The 24,909-nt window shown below is 53.8% G+C and overlaps 1 protein-coding gene across 1 annotated transcript; it reads right to left on the bottom strand.

Moving 5' to 3' along the window:
* Window positions 1–3,325: 3,325 nt before the first annotated feature.
* LOC139278164 (cuticle protein 16.5-like) lies at window positions 3,326–4,341 on the bottom strand. The gene is made up of 2 exons (XM_070896819.1): window positions 4,246–4,341; window positions 3,326–3,823 (listed from the first exon to the last, which is right to left on the bottom strand). Exons 1-2 carry the CDS (start codon window positions 4,339–4,341, stop codon window positions 3,326–3,328), a joined length of 594 nt encoding a protein of 197 aa, XP_070752920.1.
* Window positions 4,342–24,909: the final 20,568 nt, after the last annotated feature.

The following is a 24,909-nucleotide window of genomic DNA, read 5'->3' as shown; positions in this document are numbered from 1 at the left end:
TAGCGATCGCCTGTGCCAGCGTTGGGAAAGCCTCTGCCATGGGTGGGACAGCATGTGTCAGGGTTGGGAGAGCCTGTGCCAGGGTTGGGACAGCTTGCGTCAGGATTGGTAGAGCCTGTGCCAAGGTTGGAATGGCCTGTACCAGGGTTGGGACAACTTGTGCTTGTGCCAGCATTGGAGATGCCTGTACCAGGATTGGGGAAAACTATGCCAGGGTTGGGACAGCTTGTGCTGAGAGAGAGATATAGCCTCTGCCAGGGTTAGGACAGTCTGTGCCAGGGTTGGGATAGCCTGTGCCAGGTTTGGGACAGCCTGTACCAGGGTTGGGACAGCCTGTGCCACAGTCGCGGCAGTCTGTGCCAGGGATGAGGCAAGCGTTGGGATAGCCAGTGCCAGGGTCTGGATAGCCTGTGCCTCGGTTGGGATAGCCTGTGCCAGGATTAGGACAGCCTGTGCTAAGGTTGGGACAGCCGGTGCCAAGATTGGGATAGCCTGTGCCAGGGTAGCGATAGCCTATGTCAGAGTTGGGACAGCCTGTGCTGGGATGGGACAGCCCCTGCCAGGGGTGGGGCAGATGTGCCCGGGGTGAGACAGCCTGTCCCAGGGTCGGGACAGCGTGTGCCAGTGTTGCGACAAACTGTGCCAGGGTTGAGATAGCCTGTGCGAAGTTTGGGATAGCCTGTGCCAGGGTCTGGATAGCATGTGCCAGGGATGGGACAGCCTATGCCAAGTTCGGGACATCCTGTGATAGGATTGGTAGAGCCTGTGCCAGGGTTGGTAGTGCCTGTGCCAGAGTTGGTAGTCTGTGTCAGCGTTGGGTCAGCTGGTGCCATTGTTGAGGCGTGACTCTGCCAGGGTTGGGACTGCCTGTACCAGGGTGGGGACAGCTTGTGCTAGGGTTGGTAGAGCCTGTGCCAGGGTTCTGTTGAGTCTGTGCCAGTGTTGTGACAGTCTGTGCCAGGGATGGGACAGTCTGTGCCAGGGTTGGGATAGTCTGTGCCAGGGTTGGGATAGCCTGTGCCAGATTAGCAATAGCCTGTACCAGGTTTGGGACAGCATGTGCCACGGTTCGGACAGACAGTGCCAGGGTTGGGACAGACTGTGGCATTGTTGTTGATACGAGCCTGTGCAGTTGGTACGGCCTGTGCCAGAGTTGGAACCGCCTGTGGCAGGGTGGTGACAGCTTGTGCTAAGGTTGATAGAGACTGTGCAAGGGTTGCAACAGCCTGTGCCAGGGTCGGGATAGCCTGTGCCAGGGTCACGATAGCCTGTGCCAGGATCATGACAGCCTGTGCCAGGGATGTAACGAGCCTGTGCCAGGGCTGGTAGAGCGTTTGGCAGAGTTGGGACAGCTTGTGCCACACTCAGGACAGCCTGTGCCAGGAATGAGATGAGCCTGCGCCAGGGCTAGGACAGCCTGTGCCAGAGTTGGGACAGCTTGCGCCAAGGTTAGAACAGCCTGTGCCAGGTTTGGGACAGCCTGTGTCAGGGTTTGGACAGCCTGTGCCAGGCTTGCGACAGCATGTGCCAGGGTTGGGATAGCCTGTGCCGGGCTAGCGATAGCCTGTGCCACCGTTGGGATAGGCTGTGCCAGGGTTGCGACAGCCAGTGCCAGACTTGGTCGAACCTGTGCCAGATTTGGGACAGCCTGAGCCAGGGTCATGACAGCTTGTGCCAAAGCTGGTAGAGACTATGCCAGCTTTGGGTCAGCCTGTGCCAGTTTTGGTAGAGCATGTGCCATAGTTGGGCCAGCCTGTGCCAGGGTTGTGGCAGCCTGTGTCAGGGTTGGGGCAGCGTGTACCTGGTTTGTGTAGAGCCTGAACCAAGGTCTGTGACAGCCTGTGCCAGGATTGTGGCAGCCTGTGCCAGGGTTGGGTCTGCCTGTGCCATGGTTGTGTAGAGCTTGTGCCAGGATTTGCGTCAGCCTGTGCCAGGGTTGTGGCAGCCTGTGGCCAGGGGTGCGACAGCCTGTGCCTTTGTTGGTAGAGCCTGTGCCACGGTAGGGACAGCCCGTGCCAGGGTTGGGACAGCTTGCGTCAGGGTTGGTAGAGCCTGTGCCAAGGTTGGAATGGCCTGTGCCAGGTTTGGTAGCGCCTGTGCCAGGATTAGGGCAACCTACGCCAGGGTTGGGACAGCTTGTGCCGAGAGAGCGAGATAGACTCTGCCAGGGTTGGGACGGCCTGTGCCAGGTTTGGGACAGCCTGTGCCAGGATTGTGGCAGCCTGTGCCATGGATGGTAGATCCTGTGCCATAGTCGGGACAGCCTGTGCCAGGGTTGGTAGAGCATGTGCCAGAGTTGGGCCAGCCTGTCCCAGGGCTGTGGCAGCCTGTGCCAGGGTTGGGACAGCGTGTGCCTGGGTTGTGTAGAGCCTGAACCAAGTTTTGTGACAACCTGTGCCAGGATTGTGGCAGCCTGTGCCAGGGTTGGGTCTGCCTGTGCCAGGGTTGTGTACAGCCTGTGCCAGGGTTTCTGCCAGCCTGTGCCAGGGTTGCGACAGCCTGTGCCTTTGTTGGTAGAGCCTGTGCCAGGGTAGGGACAACCCGTGCCAGGGTTGGGACAGCTTGCGTCAGGGTTGGTAGAGCCTGTGCCAAGGTTGGAATGGCTTATGCCAGGATTGGTAAAACCTGTGCCAAGGTTGGAATGGCCTGTGCCAGGGTTGGGACTGCTTGTGCTTGTGTCAGCGTTGGAGCTTTCTGTGCCAGGATTGGGGCAACCTATGCCAGGGTAAGGACAGCTTGTGCCGAGAGAGCGAGATAGTCTCTGCCAGGGTTGGGACAGCCTGTGCCAGGTTTGGGACAGCCTGTGCCAGGATAGAGGTAGCCACTGCCAGGGTCGGAACAGCCTGTGTAAGGTTTGGGACAGCCTGTGCCAGGGTTGCGACAGCCTGTGCCAGGGTTGCTAGAGTCTGTGCCAGGGTTGCGACAGCCTGTGTCAATGTTGGAGCAGCCTGAGCCAGGGTTGCGACAGCCTGTGCCAGCGTTGCAACAGCCTGTGCCAGCGTTACAACAGCCTGTGCCAGGGTTGTGGCAGCCTGTGCCAGGGTTGTGACAGCCAGTGTCAGTGTAGGGATAGCCTGTGCCAGGGTCGGATTGTCTGTGCCAGGGTGGGGATAGCCTGTGCCAGGGTCAGGATAGCCTGTGTCAGGGTCGGGACAGCCTGTGCCAGAGTCAGGACAGCCTGTGCCGGGGTGAGACGAGCCTGTGCCAGTGTTTGTACATCCTGTTCCAGGATAGCGATAGCCTGTACCAGGGTTGGTACATCCTGTGCCAGGGTTCGGACATCCTGTGCCAGTGTTTGGACAGAAAGTACCAGGGTTGGGACAGCCTATGCCAGGGTCGGGATAGCCTGTGCCAGGGTTGGGATAGCCTGTGCCAGAATTGGGACAGCCTGTGCTAGAGTTGGGGCAACCTGTGCCAGGATAGCGATAGCCGCTATCACGATTGGGACAGCCTGTGTCTGGGTTGGGACGTCCTGTGCCATGGTTGGTACAGTCTGTGCCAGGTTTGGAACAGCCTGTGCCAGGTTTGGTAGAGCGTGTGCCAGAGTTGGGACAGCCTGTGCCAGGATTGGGACAGCCTGTGCTAGAGTTGGCAGAGTCTTTGCCAGGATCGTGACTGTCTGTGCCAGGGTTGGTACAGCCTGTGCCAGGGTTGGTGTGCCAGGGTCGGGACAACCTGTGCTAGGGATGAGACGAGCCAGTGCCAGGGTTTGTTGAGCCTGTGCCAGGATAGCGATAGCCTGCACCAGAGTTGGTACATCCTGTGCCAGCGTTCGGACATCCTGTGCCAGGTTTTGGACAGCGTGTGCCAGGGTTGGGGCAGCCTGTGCCAGGTTTCAGACAGATAGTACCAGGGTCAGGACAGCCGGTGCCAGTATTGAACAGCCGGTGTCAGGCTTGGGACCGCCTATGCCAGGATGAGGATAGCTTATGCCAAGGTTGATATAGTCTGTGCCATAGTTGAGCCAGCCTGTGACAGTTTTGCGACAGCCTGTGTCAGGATCGGGACACTCTGTGCCAGGGTCGGGATAGTCTGTGCCAGGGATGAGATGAGCCTATGCCAGGGTTAGTATAGCCGGTGCCAGGTTTGGTAGAGCACGTGCCAGGGTTGAGACAGCTTGTGCCAGGATTAGGACAGCCTGTGCCAGGATTGGGACAGTCTGTGCCAGGGTCGGGACAGCGTGTGCCAGGATTGGGACAACCTGTGCCAGGGTCGGGACAAGCCTGTGCCAGGGATGAGACGAGCCTGTGCCGGGATTAGGACAGCCGGTGCCAGGATTGGGATAGCCTGTGCCAGGATAGTGATAGCCTGTGCCAGCGTTTGAATAGCCTGTACCAGCATTAGGACAGCCTGTGCCAGAGTTGGGACAGCCTGTGCCGGGATGGGACAGCTCGTGCCAGAGGTGGGACAGACTGTGCCAAGGTTGGGATAGCCTGTGCCAGGTCTGGATATGCCAGGGATGGGACAGCCTATGTCAGGTTCGGGACAGCCTGTGACAGGATTGGTAGAGCCTGTGCCCGGGTTGGGTCAGCTGGTGCCATTGTTGAGGCATGACTCTGCCAGGGTTGGGATAACCTGTGCCAGGGTTGGGACAGCCTGTGCCAGGGTTGCAACAGGCTGTGCCAGGGTTGGGATAGCCTGTGCCAGATTAGCAATAGCCTGTACCAGGTTTGGGACAGCGTGTGCCAGGGTTCGGACAGACAGTGCCAGGGTTGGAACAGCCTGTGCCATGTTTGGGACAATCTGTGCCAGGGTCGAGTCAGCCGGTGCCAATGTTGAACAGGCAGTGCCAGGGTTGGGGCAGACTGTGCCATTGTTGAGACGAGCCTGTACAGTTGGTACGGCCTTTGCCAGAGTTGGAACTGCCTGTGCCAGGGTGGGGACAGCTTGTGCCAAGGTTGGTAGAGCCTGTGCCATAGTTGGGGCAGACTGTGCCAGGGTTGCAGCAGCCTGTGCCAGGGTCGGGATAGCATGTGCCAGGCTTGAGACAGCATGTGCCAGGATTGGGATAGCCTGTGCTAGGCTAGCGATCGCCTGTGCCAGCGTTGGGAAAGCCTCTGCCATGGGTGGGACAGCATGTGTCAGGGTTGGGAGAGCCTGTGCCAGGGTTGGGACAGCTTGCGTCAGGATTGGTAGAGCCTGTGCCAAGGTTGGAATGGCCTGTACCAGGGTTGGGACAACTTGTGCTTGTGCCAGCATTGGAGATGCCTGTACCAGGATTGGGGAAAACTATGCCAGGGTTGGGACAGCTTGTGCTGAGAGAGAGATATAGCCTCTGCCAGGGTTAGGACAGTCTGTGCCAGGGTTGGGATAGCCTGTGCCAGGTTTGGGACAGCCGGTGCCAGGATTGGGATAACCTGTGCCAGGCTAGCGATAGCCTGTGCCAGCATCGGGATAGCCTGTGCCAGCATTGGGATACCCTCTGCCAGGGTTGGGGCAAGCCTGCGCTGGGCTTAGGATAGCCTGTGCCAGGGTTGCAACAGCCTGTGCCATGGTTGTGTAGAGCCTGTTCCGGGGTTGGGACAGCCTGTGCCAGGGTTGGGACAGCTTGTTCCAAAGTTGGTAGAGCCTCTGCCAGCTTTGGGCCAGCCTGTGCCAGGGTTGGTAGAGCATGTGCCAGAGTTGGGACAGTCTGTGCCAGGGTTGGGACAGCGTGCGCCAGGGTTGGTAGAGCCTGTGCCAGGGTTGGGACAGCCCGTGCCAGGGTTGGGACAGCTTGCACCAGGGTTGGTACAGCCTGTGCCAAGGTTGGAATGGCCTGTGCCAGGGTTGGGACCGCTTGTGCTTGTGCCAGCGCTGGAGCTGCCTGTGCAAGGATTGGGGCAACCTATGCCAGGGTTGGGACAGCTTGTGCCGAGAGAGAAATACCCTCTGCGAGGGTTTGAACAGCCTGTGCCAGATTTGGGACAGTCTGTGCCAGGATATGGATAGCCTGTGACAGGGTTCGTACAGCTTGTGCCGAGAGAGTTACCCTCTGCCAGGGTTGGGACAGCCTGTGCCAGTGTTGGGAGAGCCTGTGCCAGGATTGGGTCAGCCTGTACCAAGGTTAGGTGAGCCTGTGCCAGGGTTGGTAGGGTTTGTGCCAGAGTTGGGCCAGCCTGTGCCAGAGTTGATATAACCTGTGCCGGGATAGAAATAGCCTGTGCCAGGGTTGGGACAGCTTGTGCCGTGAGAGAGATACCCTCTGCCAGCGTTGGAACAGCCTGTGCCAGGGTTGGTAGGATCTGTGCCAGATTTGAGCCAGCCTGTGCCAGGGTTGGTATAGCCTGTGCCAGGTTTGTGGCAGCCAGTGCCAGAGTCGGGACAGCCTGTGCCAGGATTGTGTAAAGCCTGTGCCAGGTTTGGGACAGCCTGTATCACGGTTGGTAGAGCCTGTGCCAGGATTGGGATAGTCAGGGCAGGGGCTGGGATAGACTTTGCCAGAGTTGGGACAGCCCATGCCAGGGTTGGGACAACATGTGCCAGTGATGGGACAGCGAGTGCCAGGGTTGGGACAGCCTTTGCCAGGATTGGTAGAGCATGTGCCAGTATTGCGACAGCCGTGCCAGCATTGGGGCAGCCTGTGTCATGGTTGTGTAGAGCCTGTGCCAGGGTTAGAACATAAGAACATTAGAAATAGGAACAGGAGTAGGCCATACGGCCCCTCGAGCCTGTTCCACCATTAAATAAGATCATGGCTAATCTGATCATGGACTCAGCTCTACTTACCTGCCCGCTCCCCATAACCCCTTATCCAATTATCGATTAAGAAACCATCTATTTCTGTCGTAAATTTATTCAATGTCCCAGCTTTCACAGCTCTATGACGCAGCGAATTTCACAGATTCACAACCCTCTGAGAGAATAAATTTCTCCTCATCTCTGTTTTAAATGGGTGGCCCCTTATTCTAAGACCGTGGCCTCTTGTTCGAGTCTCACCCATCAGTGGAAACATCCTCTCTGCATCCACCCTGTCAAGTCCCGTCATAATTTTATACGTCTCTCATTCTTCTGAATTCCAATGAGTAGAGGCCCAACCTACTCAACCATTCCTCATAAGTCAACCCCCTCATTCCCGGAATCAACCTAATGAACTGTCTCTGAACTGCCTCCAAAGCAAGTATATCCTTTCTTAAATATGGAAACCAAAATTGCACGCATGTTCCAGGTGTGGCCTCACTAGTACCTGTAGTAAGACTTCCCTGCTTTTATACTCCATCACCTTTGCAATAAGGCCAAGATACCATCTGCCTTCCTAATCACTTGCTTTACCTGCATACTATCCTTTTCTGTTTCATGCACAAGTACCCCCAGGTCCCGCTGTACTGCGGCACTTTGCAATCTTTCTCCATTTAAATAATAACTTGCTCTTTGATTTTTTTCTGCCAAATTGCATGACCTCACACGTTCCACATTATTCTTCATCTGTCAAATTTTTGCCACTCACTTAGCCTGTCTATGTTCTTTTGCAGATTTTTTGTGTCCTCCTCACACATTGCTTTTCCTCCCATCTTTGTATTATCAGCAAGCTTGGCTAAGTTACACTCAGTCTCTTCTTTCAAGTCGTTAATATAGATTGTAAATAGTTGGGGTCCCAGCACTGATCCCTGTGCCACCCCACTAGTTACTGGTTGCTAACCAGAGAATGAACCATTTATCCTGACTCTCTTTTCTCTGTTAGCTAGCCAATCCTCTATCCATGCGAATATATCACCCCCAACCCCGTGAACATTTATCTTGTGCAGTAACCTTTTACGTGGCACCTTATCAAATGCCTTCTGGAAGTCCAAATAAACCCCATGAACTGGTTCCCCTTTATCCACCCTTTTCATTACATCCTCAAAGAACTCCAGCAAATTTGTCATACATGAGTTCCCCTTCATAAATCCATGCTGACTCTGCCTGACCAAATTTTGCTTTTCCAAATGTCCTGCTACTACTTCTTTCATAATGGACTCCAACATTTTCCGAACCATAGATGTTAGGCTAACTGGTCTATAGTTTCCTGCTTTTTGTCTGCCTCCTTTTTTAAATAAGGATGTTACAATTGCAGTTTTCCAATCTGCTGGGACCTCCTCACAATCCAGGGAATTTTGGTAAATTACAACCAATGCATCCACAATCCCTGCCGCTATTTCTCTTAAGACCCTAGGATGCAAGCCATCAGGTCCAGGGGATTTATCTGCCTTTAGTCCCATTATCTTACTGAGTACCACCTCCTTTGTGATTGTGATTGTGATCGTGTTAAGTTCCTCCCTCCCTATAGCCCCTGGGCTATACACTGTCAGAATATTGTTAGTGTCCTCTACCGTAAAGACTGATACAAAATATTTGTTCAGAGTTTCTGCGATCTTTATGTTCCCCATTACTAGTTCCCCGGTCTCATTCTCTAAGGGACCAACATTTACTTTAGCCACCCTTTTCCTTTTTATATACCTATAGAAACTCTTGCTATCTGTTTTTAAATGTTGCGCTAGTTTACTTTCATAGTCTGTCTTCCCTTTCTTAATCATTTTTTTAGTCATTTTTTGCTGGCTTTTAAAAGCTTCCCAGTCTTCTGTCCTTCTACTAGTTTTGGCCACTTTGTATGCCCTTGTTGTTAATTGGATACCGTCAATTATTGCTTTAGTTCACCACGGATGGCTATCTTTTCTCGTACACCCTTTCCTCCTCACTGGAATATATTTTTCCTGAGAGTTGTGAAATATTTCCTTAAATGTACTCCACTATTCATAACCGTCCTATCCTCTAATCTATTTTCCCAGTCCACTTTACCCAACTCTGCTCTCATACCTTCATAGTCTGCTTTATTTCCGCAGGCTATGAAGGAGCGTGCAGCAAACCAGTCTCCCTGCCCATCCTTTCCCTTAACGAATATCTGTCCCACCTGTGACAGAGACTGTGGTTCTCGTAGTGGACTGTACAGCCACCTAAGAACTCATGCTAAGAGTGGAAGCAAGTCTTCCTCGATTCCGAGGGACTGCCTATGGTGATGATGATATTTAAGCTTAGTACGCTGGTTAGAGATCCAACTTGCTCACCCTCCATCTGAATTTGAAATTCAATCATGCTATCATTCCGAGGGGATACTTTACTGGTAGATTGTTTATTAATCCTGTCTCATTAAGCAGGACCAGATCTAAGATAGCCTGCCCCCCGGTTGGTTCCATTACATACTGCTCAAGGAACCCGTCCCTTATGTACTCTATGAACTCCTCCTCAAGGCTACCCTGACCAATTTGAATTGTCCAATCAATATGGAGGTTGAAATCACCCATGATTATTGCTGTTCCTTTTTTACAAGCCCCCACTATTTCTTGGTTTATGTTCCGACGAACAGAGTTGCTACTGTTAGGGGGCCTATAGACTACACCCACCATTGAATTTTTCCCCTTATTTGTTCCTTATCTCCACCCAAACTGTTTCAACACCCTTATCATTTGAACCAATATCATTTCTTACTATTGCAGTGATTCTACCCTTTATCAATAGAGCTACCCCACCTCTTTTTTCCTTTCTGTCTGACCTTCCGGATTATCAAGTACCCCTGAATATTTAATACCCAGTCCTGGTCACCTTGCAACCACGTCTCTGTAATGGCTATCAGATTGTACCCATTTGTCTCAATTTGTGCCGTCAACTCATCTATTTTGTTACAAATGCTACATGCATTTAGACAAAGTGCCTTTAAGTTTGTTTTTTCTTGCTTGTTTCCTCTCTCCTTCAAACTCACTTTCTTTATTTTTGCTTTCTAATTCCCTCTTTACTCCCTTCCCTACTGAATCTAGTTTCAGGTTCCCATCCCCCTGCCAAGCTAGTTTAAACCCTCCCCAACAGCACTAGCAAACCCCCCCCCGGCAAGGATATTGGTCCCGGCTCTGTTGAGGTTCAGCCCGTCCGGCTTGTACAGGTCCCACCTCCCTCACAAACGGTCCCAATGCCTCAGGAAACGAAAGCCCTCCAGCCTGCACCATCTTTCCAGCCACGTATTCATCTGCTCTATTCTCCTATTTCTGTACTCACTACCTCGTGGCACTGGGAGCAATCCGGAAATTACTACCTTTGAGGTCTTGCTTTTTAATCTCTCTCCTAGCTCCCTAAACTCTGCCTGCAGGACATCTTCCCTCTTCCTGCCTATGTCATTGGTACCGATGTGGACCACGACCTCTGGCTGTTCACCCTCTCCTCACAGAATGCCCTGCAGCTGCTCAGTGACATCCTTGACCCTGGCACCAGGAAGGCAACATATCATCCTGGAGTCATGTCTGCGGCCACAGAAACGCCTGTCTGCTCCCCTGACTAGCGAATCCCCTACCATTATAGTTCTTCCATTCTTCTTCCTCCACCCCTGTGCTGCTGAGCCACCCATGGTGTCGTGGACTTGGCTCTGGCTGCACTCCCCAGAGCCACCATCGTCCCACTGGCAGAACAGAGTACCGGTTGGAGAGCAAGATGGACTCAGGGGACTCCTGCACGACCTGCCTAGTCCTTCTCTTCTGTCTGGCGGTCACCCACTCCCTCTCTACTTGCACACTCTTAAGCTGTGGGCTGACCGCTTCTAGATACATGCTATCCACATTGTTCTCAGTCTCGTGGATGCACCGCAGTGACTCCAGCCGCCGCTCAAGCTCCAAAACACGGAGCTCGAGTTGGTGCAGCCGGAAGCACCTCCTGCACACATGACAGCCTGTGCTAGGGTTGTGTAGAGCCGGTGTCCCGGTTGGGATAGCTTGTGCCAGGGTTGGGACAGCCTTTACCAGGGTTGGGACAGCCTGTGCCAGGGTTGGTAAAGCCTGTGTCAGGGTTGGGACAGCCTGTGCCAGAGTTGGGCCAGCCTGTGCCAGAGTTGGGATAGCATCTGCCAGGTTTGGGACAACCAGTGCCAGGGTCGGTAGAGCTTGTGCTAGAGTTGGGACAGCCTGTGCGAGGGTTGGGATAGCATCTGCCGGGTTAGGGACAGCCAGTGCCAGGGTTGGGACAGCCTGTGCCAGGGTAGGGACAGTCTGTGCCAGGGTTGGTAGCGATTGTGCCAGAGTTGAGCCAGCCTGTGCCAGGGTTGGGGCAGTCTGTGCCAGCACTGGGGCAGCCTGTGCCAGGATTGTGTAGAGCCTGTGCCAGGATTTGCGACAGCCTGTACCAGGGTTCAGACAGCCTGTGTCAGGGTCGGTAGAGCTTGTGCTAGATTTGGGGCAGTCTGTGCCAGGTTTGGGATAGCCTGTGCCAGAGTTGAGACAGCCTGTGTCTGGGTTGGGACAGCTTGTGCCAGGGCTTGGGACAGACTGTGGCACTGTTTGGACAGCCAGAACTGGGATAGCCTGTGCCACGGTTGGGACAGACTGTGCCATGGTTGGAACAGCCTGTGCTAGAGTTTGGCTTGCTTGTGCCAGGGTTGGGACAGCTTGTGCCAGGGTTGGTAGACCCTGTGCCAGGGTTATGTAGAGCCTGTGCCAGGGTTGAGACAGCCTATGCCAGAGTTGGGATCACATGTGCCAGGGTTGGTAGAGCCTGTGCCAGTCTTGGGGCAATCTGTGCCTGGGTTGGGGCAGCCAGTTCCAGGCTTGTGTGGATTCCGTGCCAGCTTTTGGACAGTATGTGCCAGAGTTGCGACAGCCTGTGCCAGGCTTGGCACAGACTGTGCCAGGGATTGTATAGCCTGTGCCAGAGTTGGGACTGCCTGTGCCTGGGATGGGACAGCCTGTGCCAGGGTTGGTAGAGCATGTGCAGAGTTGGGCCAGCCTGTGCCAGGGCTGTGGCAGCCTGTGCCAGGGTTGCAACAGGCTGTGCCAGGTTTGTGTAGAGCCTGTGCCAAGGTTTGTGACAGCGTGTACCAGGGCTGTGGCAGCCTGTGCCAGGGTTGGGACTGCCTATGCCAGTGTTGTGTAGAACATGTGCCAGGATTTGCGTCAGCCTGTGCAAGGGTTGGGACAGCTTGTGCCAGGATTGGTACAGCCTGTGCCAGGGCTGCGACAGCCTGTGCCAGGGCTGCGACAGCCTGTGCCTTTGTTGGTAGATCCTGTGCCAGCGTACGGACAGCCCATGCCAGGGTTGGGCAAGCCTGTGCCAGGGTTGGGACAGCTTGCGCCAGTGTTGGTAGAGCCTGTACCAAGGTTGGAAAGGCCTGTGCCAGGGTTGGGACAGCTTGTGCTTGTGCCAGGGATGGAGCTGCCTGTGTCAGGATTGGGGCAACCTGTGCCAGGGTTGGGACAGCTTGTGCCATGAGAGAGATAGCCTCTGCCAGGGTTGGGAAGCCTGTGCCAGGTTTGGGACAACCTGTGCCAGGATAGAGATAGCCTGTGCCAGGGTTGGGAAAGCTTGTGCCATGAGAGAGATAACCTCTGCCAGAGTTGGGACCGCCTATACCAGGGTTGGGTGAGCCTGTGCCAGGGTTGGTAGGGTCTGTGCCAGAGTTGGGCCAGCCTGTGCCAGGTTTGGGACAGCCTGTGCCAGGATAGAGATAGCCTGTGCTAGGGTTGGGAAAGCTTGTGCCATGAGAGAGATAACCTCTGCCAGAGTTGGGATAGCTTGTACCAGGGTTGGGTGAGCCTGTGCCAGGGTAGGTAGGGTCTGTGCCAGAGTTGGGCCAGCCTGTGTCATGGTTGGGACAGCCTGTGCCAGAATTGTGTAAAGCCTGTGTCAGGGTTGGGACAGCCTGTATCACGGTTGGTAGAGCCGGTGACAGTGTTCAACAGCTGGTGTGAAGGTTGGTATAGCCTGTGTAAGGGTTGGGACAGCCTGTGCCAGGGTTGGGATAGACTTTGTCAGAGTTGGGACAGCCCGTGCCAGGGTTGGGACAACATGTGCCAGTGATGGGACAGCGAGTGCCAGGGATGGGACAGACTGTGCCAGGGTTGGGACAGCCTTTGCCAGGGTTGGTAGAGCATGTGCCAGTATTGCGACAGCCTGTGCCAGCATTGGGGCAGCCTGTGCCATGGTTATGTCGAGCCTGTGCCAGGGTTAGAACATAAGAACATAAGAAATAGGAACAGGAGTAGCCCATACGGCCTCTCGAGCCTGTTCTGCCATTAAATAAGATCATGGCTGATCTGATCATGGACTCAGCTCCACTTGCCTGCCCACTCCCCATAACCCCTTATCCACTTATCGATTAAGAAACCGTCTATTTCTGTCTTAAATTTATTCAATGTCCCAGCTTTCACAGCGCTATGACGCAGCGAATTCCACAGATTCACAGCCCTCTGAGAGAATAAATTTCTCCTCATACCTGTTTTAAATGGGTGGCCCCTTATTCTAAGACCATGCCCTCTTGTTTGAGTCTCACCCATCAGTGGAAAAATACTTTCTGCATCCACCCTGTCAAGCCCCCTCATAATCTTATACATCTCGATAAGATCACCTCTCATTCTTCTGAATTCCAATGAGTAGAGGCCCAACCTACTCAACCTTTCCTCATAAGTCAACCCCTTCATTCCCAGAATCAACCTAATGAACCTTCTCTGAACTGCCTCCAAAGCAAGTATATCCTTTCGTAAATATGGAAACCAAAACTGCATGCAATATTCCAGGTAAGACTTCCCTGCTTTTATACTCCATCCCCTTTGCAATAAGGCCAAGAAACCATTGGCCTTCCTGATCACTTGCTGTATCTGCATACTACCCTTTTCTGTTTCATGCACAAGTACCCCCAGGTCCTGCTGTACTCTGGCACTTTGCAATCTTTCTCCATTTAAATAATAATTTGCTCTTTGATTTTTTCTGTCAAATTGCATGACCTCACACTTACCAACATTATTCTCCATCTGTCAAATTTTTGCCACTCACTTGCCTGTCTATGTCCTTTTGCAGATTTTTTGTGTCCTCCTCACTCATTGCTTTTCCTCCCATCTTTGTATCGTCAGCAAACTTGGCTAAGTTACACTCAGTCTCTTCTTTCAAGTCGTTAGTATCGATTGTAAATAGTTGGGGTCCCAGCACTGATCCCTGCGGCACCCCACGAGTTACTGGTTGCCAACCAGAGAATGGACCATTTATCCCGACTCTCTTTTCTCTGTTTGCTAGCCAATCCTCTATCCAAGCCAATATATCACCCCCAACTCCGTGAACGTTTAGCTTGTGCAGTGACCTTTTACGTGGCACCTTGTCAAATGCCTTCTGGAAGTCCAAATAAACCCCATGAACTGGTTTCCCTTTATCCACCCTGTTCATTACATCCTCAACGAACTCCAGCAAATTTGTCATACATGAGTTCCCCTTCATAAATCCATGCCTGACTAAATTTTGCTTTTCAAAATGTTCTGCTACTACTTCTTTAATAACGGTCTCCAACATTTTCCCAACCACAGATGTTAGGCTAACTGGTCTATAGTTTCCTGCTTTTTGTCTGCCTCCTTTTTTAAATGAGGGTGCTACATTTGCAGTTTTCCAATTTGCTGGGACCTCCTGAGAATCCAGGGAATTTTGGTAAATTACAACCAATGCATCCATAATCCCTGCCGTTACTTCTCTTAAGACCCTAGGATGCAAGCCATCAGGTCCAGGGGATTTATCTGCCTTTAGTCCCATTATCTTACTGAATACCACCTCCTTTGTGATTGTGATCGTGTTAAGTTCCTCCCTCCCTATAGCCCCTGGGCTATCCACTGTCAGAATATTGTTAGTGTCCTCTACCGTAAAGACTGATACAAAATATTTGTTCAGAGTTTCTGCGATCTTCATGTTCCCCATTACTAATTCCCCGGTCTCATTCTCGAAGGGACCAACATTTACTTTAGCCACCCTTTTCCTTTTTATATACCTATAGAAACTCTTGCTATCTGTTTTTAAATTTTGCGCTAGTTTACTTTCATAGTCTGTCTTCCCTTTCTTAATCATTTTTTTAGTCATTCTTTGCTGGCTTTTAAAAGCTTCCCAGTCTTCTGTCCTCCTACTAGTTTTGGTCACTTTGTATGCCCTTGTTTTTAATTGGATACCGTCATTTATTGCTTTAGTTCGCCACGGATGGCTCTTTTCTCGTACACCCTTTCCTCCTCACTGGAATATATTTTTCCTGAGAGTTGTGAAATATCTCCTTAAATGTACACCACTGTTCATAACCGCCCTATCCTCTAATCTATTTTCCCAGTCCACTTTACCCAACTCTGCTCTCATACCTTCATAGTCTGCTTTATTTCCGCAGGCTATGAAGGAGCGTGCAGCAAACCAGTCTCCCTGCCCATCCTTTCCCTCAACGAATTTCTGTCCCACCTGTGACAGAGACTGTGGTTCTCGTAGTGGACTGTACAGCCACCTAAGAACTCATGCTAAGAGTGGAAGCAAGTCTTCCTCGATTCCGAGGGACTGCCTATGATGATGATGATATTTAAGCTCAGTACGCTGGTTAGAGATCCAACTTTCTCACACTCCATCTGATTTTGAAATTCAATCATGCTATGATCACTCATTCCGAGCGGATACTTTACTGGTAGATTGTTTATTAATCCTGTCTCATTAAGCAGGACCGATCGAAGATAGCCTGCCCCCAGGTTTGTTCCATTACATACTGCTCAAGGAACCCGTTCCTTATGTATTCTATGAACTCCTCCTCAAGGCTAAGGTGACCAATTTGATTTGTCCAATCAATATGGAGGTTGAAATCACCCATGGTTATTTCTGTTCCCTTTTTACAAGCCCCCACTATTTCCTGGTTTATGCTCCGACCAACAGAGTGGCTACTGTTCGGGGGCCTATAGACTGCGCCCACCATTGAATTTTTCCTCTTATTGTTCCTTATCTCCACCCAAACTGTTTCAACACCCTTATCATTTGAACCAATATCGTTTCTTACTATTGCAATGATTCCATCCTTTATCAATAGAGCTACCCCACCCCCTTTTCCTTTCTGTCTGACCTTCCGGATTATCAAGTACCCCTGAATATTTAATGCCCAGTCCTGGTCATCTTGTAACCACGTCTCTATAATGGCTATCAGATTGTACCCATTTGTCTCAATTTATGCTGTCAAGTCATCTATTTTGTTACAAATGCTACATGCATTTAGACAAAGTGCCTTTAAGTTTTTTTTTACCCTTTTTTCTTACTTGTTTCCTCTCTCCTTCAAACTCACTTTCTTTATTTTTGCTTTCTAATTCCCTCTTTACTCTCTTCCCTGCTGAATCTTAATTTCCGGTTCCCAGCCCCCTGCCAAGCTAGTTTAAACCCTCCCCAACTAGCAAACCCCCCCCGGCAAGGATATTGGTCCCTGCTCTGTTGAGGTTCAGCCCGCCGGGCTTGTACAGGTCCCACCTCCCTCACAAACAGTCCCAATGCCTCAGGAAACTAAAGTCCTCCAGCCTGCACCATCTTTCCAGCCACGTATTCATCTGCTCTATCCTCCTATTTCTGTACTCACTACCTCGTGGCACTGGGAGTAATCCGGAGATTACTACCTTTGAGGTCTTGCTTTTCAATCTCTCTCCTAGCTCCCTAAAATCTGCCTGCAGGATATCTTCCCTCTTCCTACCTATGTCATTGGTACCGATGTGGACCACGACCTCTGGCTGTTCACCCTCTCCTCATAGAATGTCCTGCAGCTGCTCAGTGACATCCTTGACCCTGGCATCAGGAAGGCAACATATCATCCTGGAGTCATGTCTGCGGCCACAGAAACGCCTGTCTGCTCCCCTGACTAGTGAATCCCCTACCACTATAGCTCTTCCATTCTTCTTCCTCCACCCCTGTGCTGCTGAGCCACCCATGGTGTCGTGGACTTGGTTCTGGCTGCAATCCCCAGAGCCACCATTGTCCCACTGGCACTCAGAACAGAGTACCAGTTGGAGAGCAAGATGGACTCAGGGGACTCCTGCACGACCTGCCTAGTCCTGCTCTTCTATCTGGCGGTCACCCATTCCCTCTCTACCTGCACACTTTTAAGCTGTGGGCTGACCGCCTCTAGATACATGCTATCCACGTTGTTCTCAATCTCGTGGATGCACCGCAGTGACTGCAGCTACCGCTCAAGCTCCAAAACACGGAGCTCGAGTTGGTGCAGCCGGAAACACCTACTGCACACATGACAGCCTTTACTAGGATTGAATAGAGCCTATGCCATGGTCGCGACAGCCTGTGCCAGGGTTGGGACAGTCTGTGTCAGGGTTGGGACAGCCTATGCCAGAGTTGGTAGAGCCTGTTCCAGGGTTGTTCGAGCATGTGCAAGGGTTGAGACAGCCTGTACCACGATTGCGACAGCCTGTGTCCGTGTTGGGACAGACTGTGTCAGGGTTGGGACAGCCTGTGTCAGGTTTGGGACAGCCTGTGCCAGAGTTGGGCCAGCCTGTACCAGAGTTGGGATAGCATGTGTCGGGGTTGGGACAGCCTGTGCCAGGTTGTATAGAGCCTGTGCTGGGGTTGGGACAACCAGTATCAGGGTCGGTAGAGCTTGTGCTCGAGTTGAGACAGCATGTGCGAGGTTTGGGATAGCATCTGCCGGGTTAGGGTCAGCCAGTGCCAGGATTGGGACAGTCTATGACAGGATTGGTAGAGCTTGTGCCGAGTTGGTAGAGCTTGTGCCAGATTTGGGCCAGCCTGAGCCATGGTTGGGGCAGCCTGTGCCAGTCTTTGGGCAGCCTGTGCCAGGATTGTGTAGAGCCTGTGGCAGGATTTGGGACAGCCTGTGTCAGGGTTGGGGCAGCCTGTGCCAGGGTTGGGGCAGCCTGTGCCAGGGTTGGGGCAGCCTGTGCCAGAGTTGGTAGAGCTTGTGCCAGAGTTGGGCCAGCCTGTGCCAGGGCTGGGGAGCCTGTGCCAGGGTTGGGACAGTCTGTGCCAGAGTTGGTAGAGATTGCGCCAGAGTTGGGCCAGACTGTGCCAGGGTTAGGGCAATCTGTGCCAGCACTGGGGCAGCCTGAGCCAGGGCTGTGTAGAGCCTGTGCCAGGATTTCAACAGCCTGTGTCAGAGTTCAGACAGCCTGTGTCAGGGTCGGTAGAGGTTGTGCTAGATTTGGGGCAGTCTGTGCCAGGGTTGGGATAGCCTGTGCCAGAGTTGGGACAGCCTGTGTCAGGATTGGGACAAACTGTGCTAGGTTGGGTAGACCTTGTGCGAGGGTTGCAACAGCTTATGCCAGGGTTTGGGACAGACTGTGGCACTGTTCGGACAACCAGAACTGGGATAGCCTGTGCCAGGGTTGGGACAGTCTGTGCCACGGTTGGAACAGCCTGTGCTAGAGTTTGTCTTGCATGTGCCAGGGTTGGGACAGCTTGTGCCAGGTTTGGTAGACCCTGTGCCAGGGTTATGTAGAGCCTGTGCCAGGGTTGAGACAGCCTATGCCAGAGTTGGGACAGCGTGTGCCAGGGTTGGTAGAGCCTGCGCCAGTCTTGGGACAGTCTGTGCCTGGGTTGGGGCAGCCAGTTCCAGGCTTGTGTGGAACTCATGCCAGCTTTTGGACAGTCTGTGCCAGAGTTACGACATCCTGTGCCATGTTTGGCACAGCCTGTGCCAGGGATTGTATAGCCTGTGCCAGAGATGTGACTGTCTGTGCCAGGGCTGGGACAGCCTGTGCCGGGTTTGGAGCAACCTGTGACAGGGTTGGGATAGATTGTGCCAATGTTGGGACAGCCTGTGCCAGATTTGCGGCAGGATATGCCGGGGTTGGGACAGACTGTTCCAGGGTTAGTAGAACCTTGCCAGGGTTGGGTGAGCCTGTGCAAGTGTTGACACAGACTGTACCAGAGTTGGGACAGCCTGTTCCAGGGTTGGGACAGCCTGTGCCAGTGTTGGGCTCGCTTGTGCCAGGGTTGGAACAGCCTGTGCCTGGTTTGATAGAGCCTGTGTACCAGAGTTGGGACAGCCTATGCTAGGATACTGATAGACTGTGCCAGGTTTTTGACAACCTCTGACAGATTTGGGACAGCCTGTGCCAGGGTTGAGACAAACTTTGCCACAGTTGGGACAGCCTGTGCCAGGATATGGTTAGCCTGTGCCACAGTTGGGACAGACTGCACCAGGGTTGGTACAGACTGTGCCAGGGGTGCAACAGCTAGTGCCAGGATTTGGGATAGCCTGTGCCAGGGTTTGGACGGCCTGTGCCAGAATTGGAACAGCCTGTGTAATGGTTGGGACAGCGTTTGCCAGAGATGGGACAGCCTTTGCCAGGGATGGGACAGCCTGTGACAGGGTTGGGATAGACTGTGACAGGGTTGGGACAGCCTGTGCCAGGGTTGGGACAACCTGTGCCAGGGTTGGGACAGCCTGTGCCAGTGTTGGTACAGCTTGTGCCATGATTTGGGACAGTCTGTGCCAGGGTTGGTGCAGCTTGTGCCAGGATTTGGGACAGCCTGTGCAAGGGTTGGTACAGCTTGTGCCAGAGTTGGGACAGCCTCTGCCAGGGTTGAGACGAGCCTGTACCAGGGTTTGACCAGCCTGTGCCAGTGTTGGGATCACCCGTGCCAGAGTTGGGATAGCCTATGCCACGATAGGGACAGCCTCTGCCAGAGTTGGGACAGCCTGTGCAAGGCTTGATACAGCATGTGGTGGGGTTTGGAAAGCCTATGCCAGGATAGGGTTAGCCTGCGCCAGTGTTGGGACAGACTGTGCCAGGATAGGTATAATCTGTGCCAGGGTTTGGACAGCCTATGCCAGAGTTGGTAGAGCCTATGCCAGCGATGGGTGAGCCTGTGTCAAGATTTAGGACAGCCTCTGTCAGGGTTGGGACAGCTTGTGCCAGGGTTGGGATAGCCTGTGTCAAGGTTGGGAGAGCTTGTGCCTGCTTTGTTTACCCTGTGCCAAGGTAGTGATTGTCTGTGCCAGGGTTGGGATAGTCTGTGCCAGATTTGGGACAGCCTGTGCCAGGATAGGGATAGCCTGTGCCAGGGTTGGGACAAACTGTGCCAGGATAGGGTTAGTCTGTGCCAGCTTTGGGACAGACTGTGCCAGGGTTGGGACAGCCTGTGCCAGTGCTTCAACAGCCTGTGCCAGGATAGGGATAGCCTGTGCCAGGGTTTGGGAAAGCCAGTGTAAGGGTTTGGACAGCCTGTTCCAGGATAGGGATAGCCTGTGCCAGGGTTGATAGAGCCTGTGCCAGAGTTGGGGACAGCCTGTCCAGAGTTGGGCTAGCCTATGCCAGGATAGGGATAGCCTGTGCCAGGATAGGGACACCCTGTGCCAGGATAGGGACAGCCGGTGCCGGGGTTGGGACAGACTGCGCCAGGATTGCAACAGCCTGTGGCGGGGTTGGGAAAGCCTATGCCAAGATAGGGTTAGCCTGTGCCAGAGTTGGGACAGACTGCACCAGGGTTGGTATAGCCTGTGCCAGGTTTGCGATAGCTTGTGCCAGGATTTTGGAAAGCCTGTGCCAGAGTTGGACAGTCTGTGTAAGGGTTGGGACAGCCTTTACCAGGGATGGGACAGCTTGTGCCAGGGTTGGAATAGCCTGTGCCGGGGTTGGGGTAGCTTATGCCAGGATAGGGATAGCCTGTGCCAGGGTGGGGACAGCTTGTTCCAGGGTTGGGACAGCCTGTGCCAGGATAGGAATAGCCTCTGCCAGTATTGGATCAGCCTGTGCCATAGTTGGGACAGCCTGTGCCAAGATTTAGGACAGCCTCCGTCAGGGTTGGGACAGCCTGTGCCAGTGTTGGTAGAACCTCTGCCAGGTTTGGTAGAACCTTGCTATGGTTGAGACAGCCTGTGCTAGGCTTTGGACAGACTGTGCCAAGGATGGGATAGCCTGTGCTAGGGCTGCGATAGCTTGTGCCAGGGTTGTGATATCCTGGGCCAGGTTTGGAGCAGACGGTGACAGGGATGGGACAGCCTGTGCCAGGGTTGGGATCGCCTATGCCAGGATAGGGTTAACCTGTGTCAGGGTTGGGATAGACTGTACCAGGTTTGGTACAGCCTGTGCCAGAGTTGGGGCAGTCTGTGCCAGCGTTGGGTGAGCCTGTGCCAAGATTTGGGATGACCTGTGCCAGGGTTGGTACAGCCTGAGCCAGGGTTTGGACAGCCTTTTTCGGGGTTGGGATAGCCTGTGCTAGGATAGGGATAGCCCGTGCCAGTGTGTGGATAGTCTGTGCCGTGGTTTGGACAGCCTGTGCCAGGGTTTGGACAGCCTGTGTCAGAGCTGGAATAGCCTTTGGCAGGGCTGGGATAGCCTGGGTTGGGATAGACTGTGCCAGTGTTGGTAGGGCCTTGCCAGGGTTGGGACAGCTTGTGACAGGGCTGGGATAGCCTGTGCCAGATTTGGGACAGACTGTGACAGAGTTGGGACAGCCTGTGCCACGGTTGGTACAGCCTGTGCCAGGGTTGTGACAGGTTGTGCCAGGATTTGGGACAGCCTGTGCTAGAGTTGGGAGAGCCTCTGCCAGGATAAGGATATCCTGTACCATAGTTGGACAGCCCGTGCGAGTGCTTTGAAAGCATTTGCCAGGATACGGATTGCCTGTGCCAGGGTTTGGGAAAACCAGTGGAAGGGTTCAGATAGCCTGTGCCAGTGTTTGGACAGCCTGTGCCAGGATAGGGATAGCCTATCCTAGGTTTGGGACATCCTGTGCCAAGATAGGGATAGCCTGTGCCAGGCTTGGGACAGCCTGTGCCAGGACTTGGATAGCCTGTGCCAGGGTTGTGACAGCTTGTGCCAGGATTTTGGACAGCCTGTGCCAGGATTGGGACAGACTGTGCCAGTGTTGGGACAGCCTGTGCCAAGGTTGGGACAGCCTATGTCAGGGTTGGGATAGCCTGTGCCAGTTTTGGGTGAGTCTGTGTCAAGATTTGGGACAGACTGTGCCAGGGTTGGGTCAGCCTGTGCCAGGAGTGGGACAGCCTGTGCCATGGTTGGTAGAGCATGTGCCAGGGTTGGGACAGACTGTGCCAGGGTTGGGACAGCTTGTGCAAGCATTGGTAGTGCCTGTGCCAGGGTTGGTAGGATCTGTGCCAAGGTTGGTAGAGTCTGTGCCAGCGTTGGGTGAGCCTGTGCCAAAATTTGAGACAGCCTGCACCAGGGTTGGGACAGCTTGTGCGAGTGTTGGTAGAGCTTGTGCCAGGGTTGGAAGGGTCTGTGCCAGGGTTGGTAGTGTATGTGCCAGCGTTGGGTGAGCCTGTGCGACGATTTGGGACAGCCTGCACCAGGGTTGATAAGGCTGTGCCAGGGATGATAGAGCCTGTATCAGGGTTGGAACAACCTGTGCCAGGGGTTTGGAAGGCTGTGCCATGGTTGGTAGAGCCTGTGCCAAGTTTGGGACAGCCTGTATCAGGGTTGGGACAGCCTGCATCAGTGTTGGGACAGCCTGTGCCAGTGTTGGGACAGCCTGTGCCAGGGATGGGACAGCCTGTGCCAGGGTTGGTAGCGCCTGTGCCAGCGTTGGGTGAGCCTGTACCAAAGGTTGGCAGAGGTTGTGCCTGGGTTGGGATAGCCTGTGCCAGGGTTGAGACGAGCCTCTACCAGGATTGAGATGAGCCTGTGCCAAGCTTGGTATAGCATGTGGCAGGGTTGGGATAGCCTGTGCCAGGGTTGGTAGGGTCTGTGCCAGGGTTGGGACAGCCTGCGCCAGGTTTGGGAACGCCTATGCAAGAGTTGGGACAGTCTGTGCCAGAGTTGGGACAGCCTGTGCCAGTGTTGGTACAGCCTGTGCCAGTGCTTCGATACCCTGTGCCAGGATAGGAATAGCCTGTGCCAGGGTTGTGACAGCTTGTGCCAGGTTTTGGTACAGCCTGTGGCAGGGTTGAGACAGCCTGTATCAGAGTTGGGACAGACTGTGACAGGATTGGAATTGTCTGTGCCAGAGTTGGGACAGCCTGTACCAGGATGGAGATAGCCTGTGCCAGGGTTTGGGAAAGCCAGTGTAAGGGTTGGGATAGCCTGTGCCAAGGTTGGGACCGCTTGTGCCAGGATTTGGGACAGCCTATGCCGGAGTTGGGACAGCCTGTGCCAGTGCTTCAACAGCCTGTGCTAGGATAAGGATAGCCTATGCCAGGGTTTGGGAAAACCAGTGTAAGGGTTGGAATAGCCTGTGCCGGCATAGGGATAGCTTGTGACAGGATTGGGACAGTCTATGCCAGCGTTGGTAGAGCCTGTGCCAGCGTTGGGACAGCCTATGCCAGGGTTGGGACAGACTGTTCCAGAGTTGGAACAGCCTGCGCTAGCACTTCAACAGCCTGTGCCAGGATAGAGATAGTCTGTGCCAGGGTTTGGGAAAGTCAGTGTAAGGGTTGGGACAGCCTGTGCCAGAGTTGGGACAGACTATGCCAGAGTTGGGTCAGCCTGTGCCAGGGTTGGAACAGCCTGTGCCAGCCTTTGGGAAAGCCAGTGTAAGGTTTGGAATAGCCTGTGCCAGGATATGGATAGCCTGTGCCAGGAAAGGGATAGCATGTGCCAGGGTTGGGACAGCCAGTGCCAGGTTGGTAGAGCCGGTGCCAGAGTTGGGATACCCTGTGCCAAGTTTTGGACAGCCTGTGCCAGGATAGGGATAGCCTGTGCCATGGTTGGGACAGCCTGTGCCAGGTTTGAGATGAGCCTCTGGCAATGTTGAGACGAGCCTTTGCCAGGGTATGGGGAGCCTGTGCCAGTGTTAGGGTGAGCCTTTGCCAGGGTTGGGAAGCCTGTGCCAGGGTTGGTAGAGCCTGTGCCAGGGTTGGGACAGCCGTTATCAGGGTTGGGACAGCCTGTGTCAGGGTTGGGATAGCCTGTGCCATAGTTGGGATAGCCTGTGCCATAGTTGGGACAGCCTGTGCCAGTGCTTCGACAGCCTGTGCCAGGATAGGGATAGCCTGTGCCAGGATTGCCACAGCTTGTGCCAGGATTTGGGACAGCCTATGCCATAGTTGGGACAGACTGTGCCAGTTGAGACAGCCTGTTCCAAGGTTGGGAAAGCCTGTACCAGGGTTGGGACAGCCTATGCCAGGGTTGGGTGAGCCTGTGCTAAGAATTGGGACAGCCTGTGCCAGGGTTGGGATAGCCTGTGCCAGGGTTGAGACAAACCTGTGCCAGATTTGTGATAGCCTGTGCCAGGGATGGAACAGCCTGTGTCAGGGTTGGGACAGCCTGTGCCAGGGTTGGTAGAGCATGTGGCAGAGTTGGGATAGCCTGTGCCAGGATAGAGATAGCCTATGCCAGGATTTAGGAAAGTCAGTGTAAGAGTTGGGATAGCTTGTGCCAATGTTTGGGACAGCCTGTGCCAGGGTTGGGGCAGCCCGTGTCAAGGTCGGGACAGCCTGCGACAGTGTTGCGACAAACTGTTCCAGCTTTGGGCTAGCCAGTGCCAGGGTCTGGATAGCCTGTGCCACGGTTGGGACAGCCTGTGCCAGGTTCGGGACAGCCTGCGACAGGGTTGGCAGTGCCTGTGCCAGAGCTAGAAGAGCCTGTTCCAGAATTGGGACAGCCGGTGCCATTGTTGAGACGAGAGTCTGCCAGGATTGGGACCGTCAGTGCCATGTTGGGGCAGCTTGTGCCAGAGTTCGGACAGACAGTGCCAGGGTTGTAACAGCCTGTGCCAGGATTGGGACAGTCTGTGCCAGGGTTGGTACAGCCTGTGCCAGGTTTGGAACCGCCTGTGCCAAGGTGGGGACAGCTTGTGCCAGGGTTGTGATATCCTGGGCCAGGTTTGGAGCAGACGGTGACAGGGATGGGACAGCCTGTGCCAGGGTTGGGATCGCCTATGCCAGGATAGGGTTAACCTGTGTCAGGGTTGGGATAGACTGTACCAGGTTTGGTACAGCCTGTGCCAGAGTTGGGGCAGTCTGTGCCAGCGTTGGGTGAGCCTGTGCCAAGATTTGGGATGACCTGTGCCAGGGTTGGTACAGCCTGAGCCAGGGTTTGGACAGCCTTTTTCGGGGTTGGGATAGCCTGTGCTAGGATAGGGATAGCCCGTGCCAGTGTGTGGATAGTCTGTGCCGTGGTTTGGACAGCCTGTGCCAGGGTTTGGACAGCCTGTGTCAGAGCTGGAATAGCCTTTGGCAGGGCTGGGATAGCCTGGGTTGGGATAGACTGTGCCAGTGTTGGTAGGGCCTTGCCAGGG

This window comes from Pristiophorus japonicus, chromosome 13 (genome assembly GCF_044704955.1).
Source record: "Pristiophorus japonicus isolate sPriJap1 chromosome 13, sPriJap1.hap1, whole genome shotgun sequence".
NCBI classification, from domain to species: domain Eukaryota; kingdom Metazoa; phylum Chordata; class Chondrichthyes; family Pristiophoridae; genus Pristiophorus; species Pristiophorus japonicus.
Note: the sequence above shows the minus strand (reverse complement) of the source record. Positions and strands in the feature narration are given on the sequence as shown.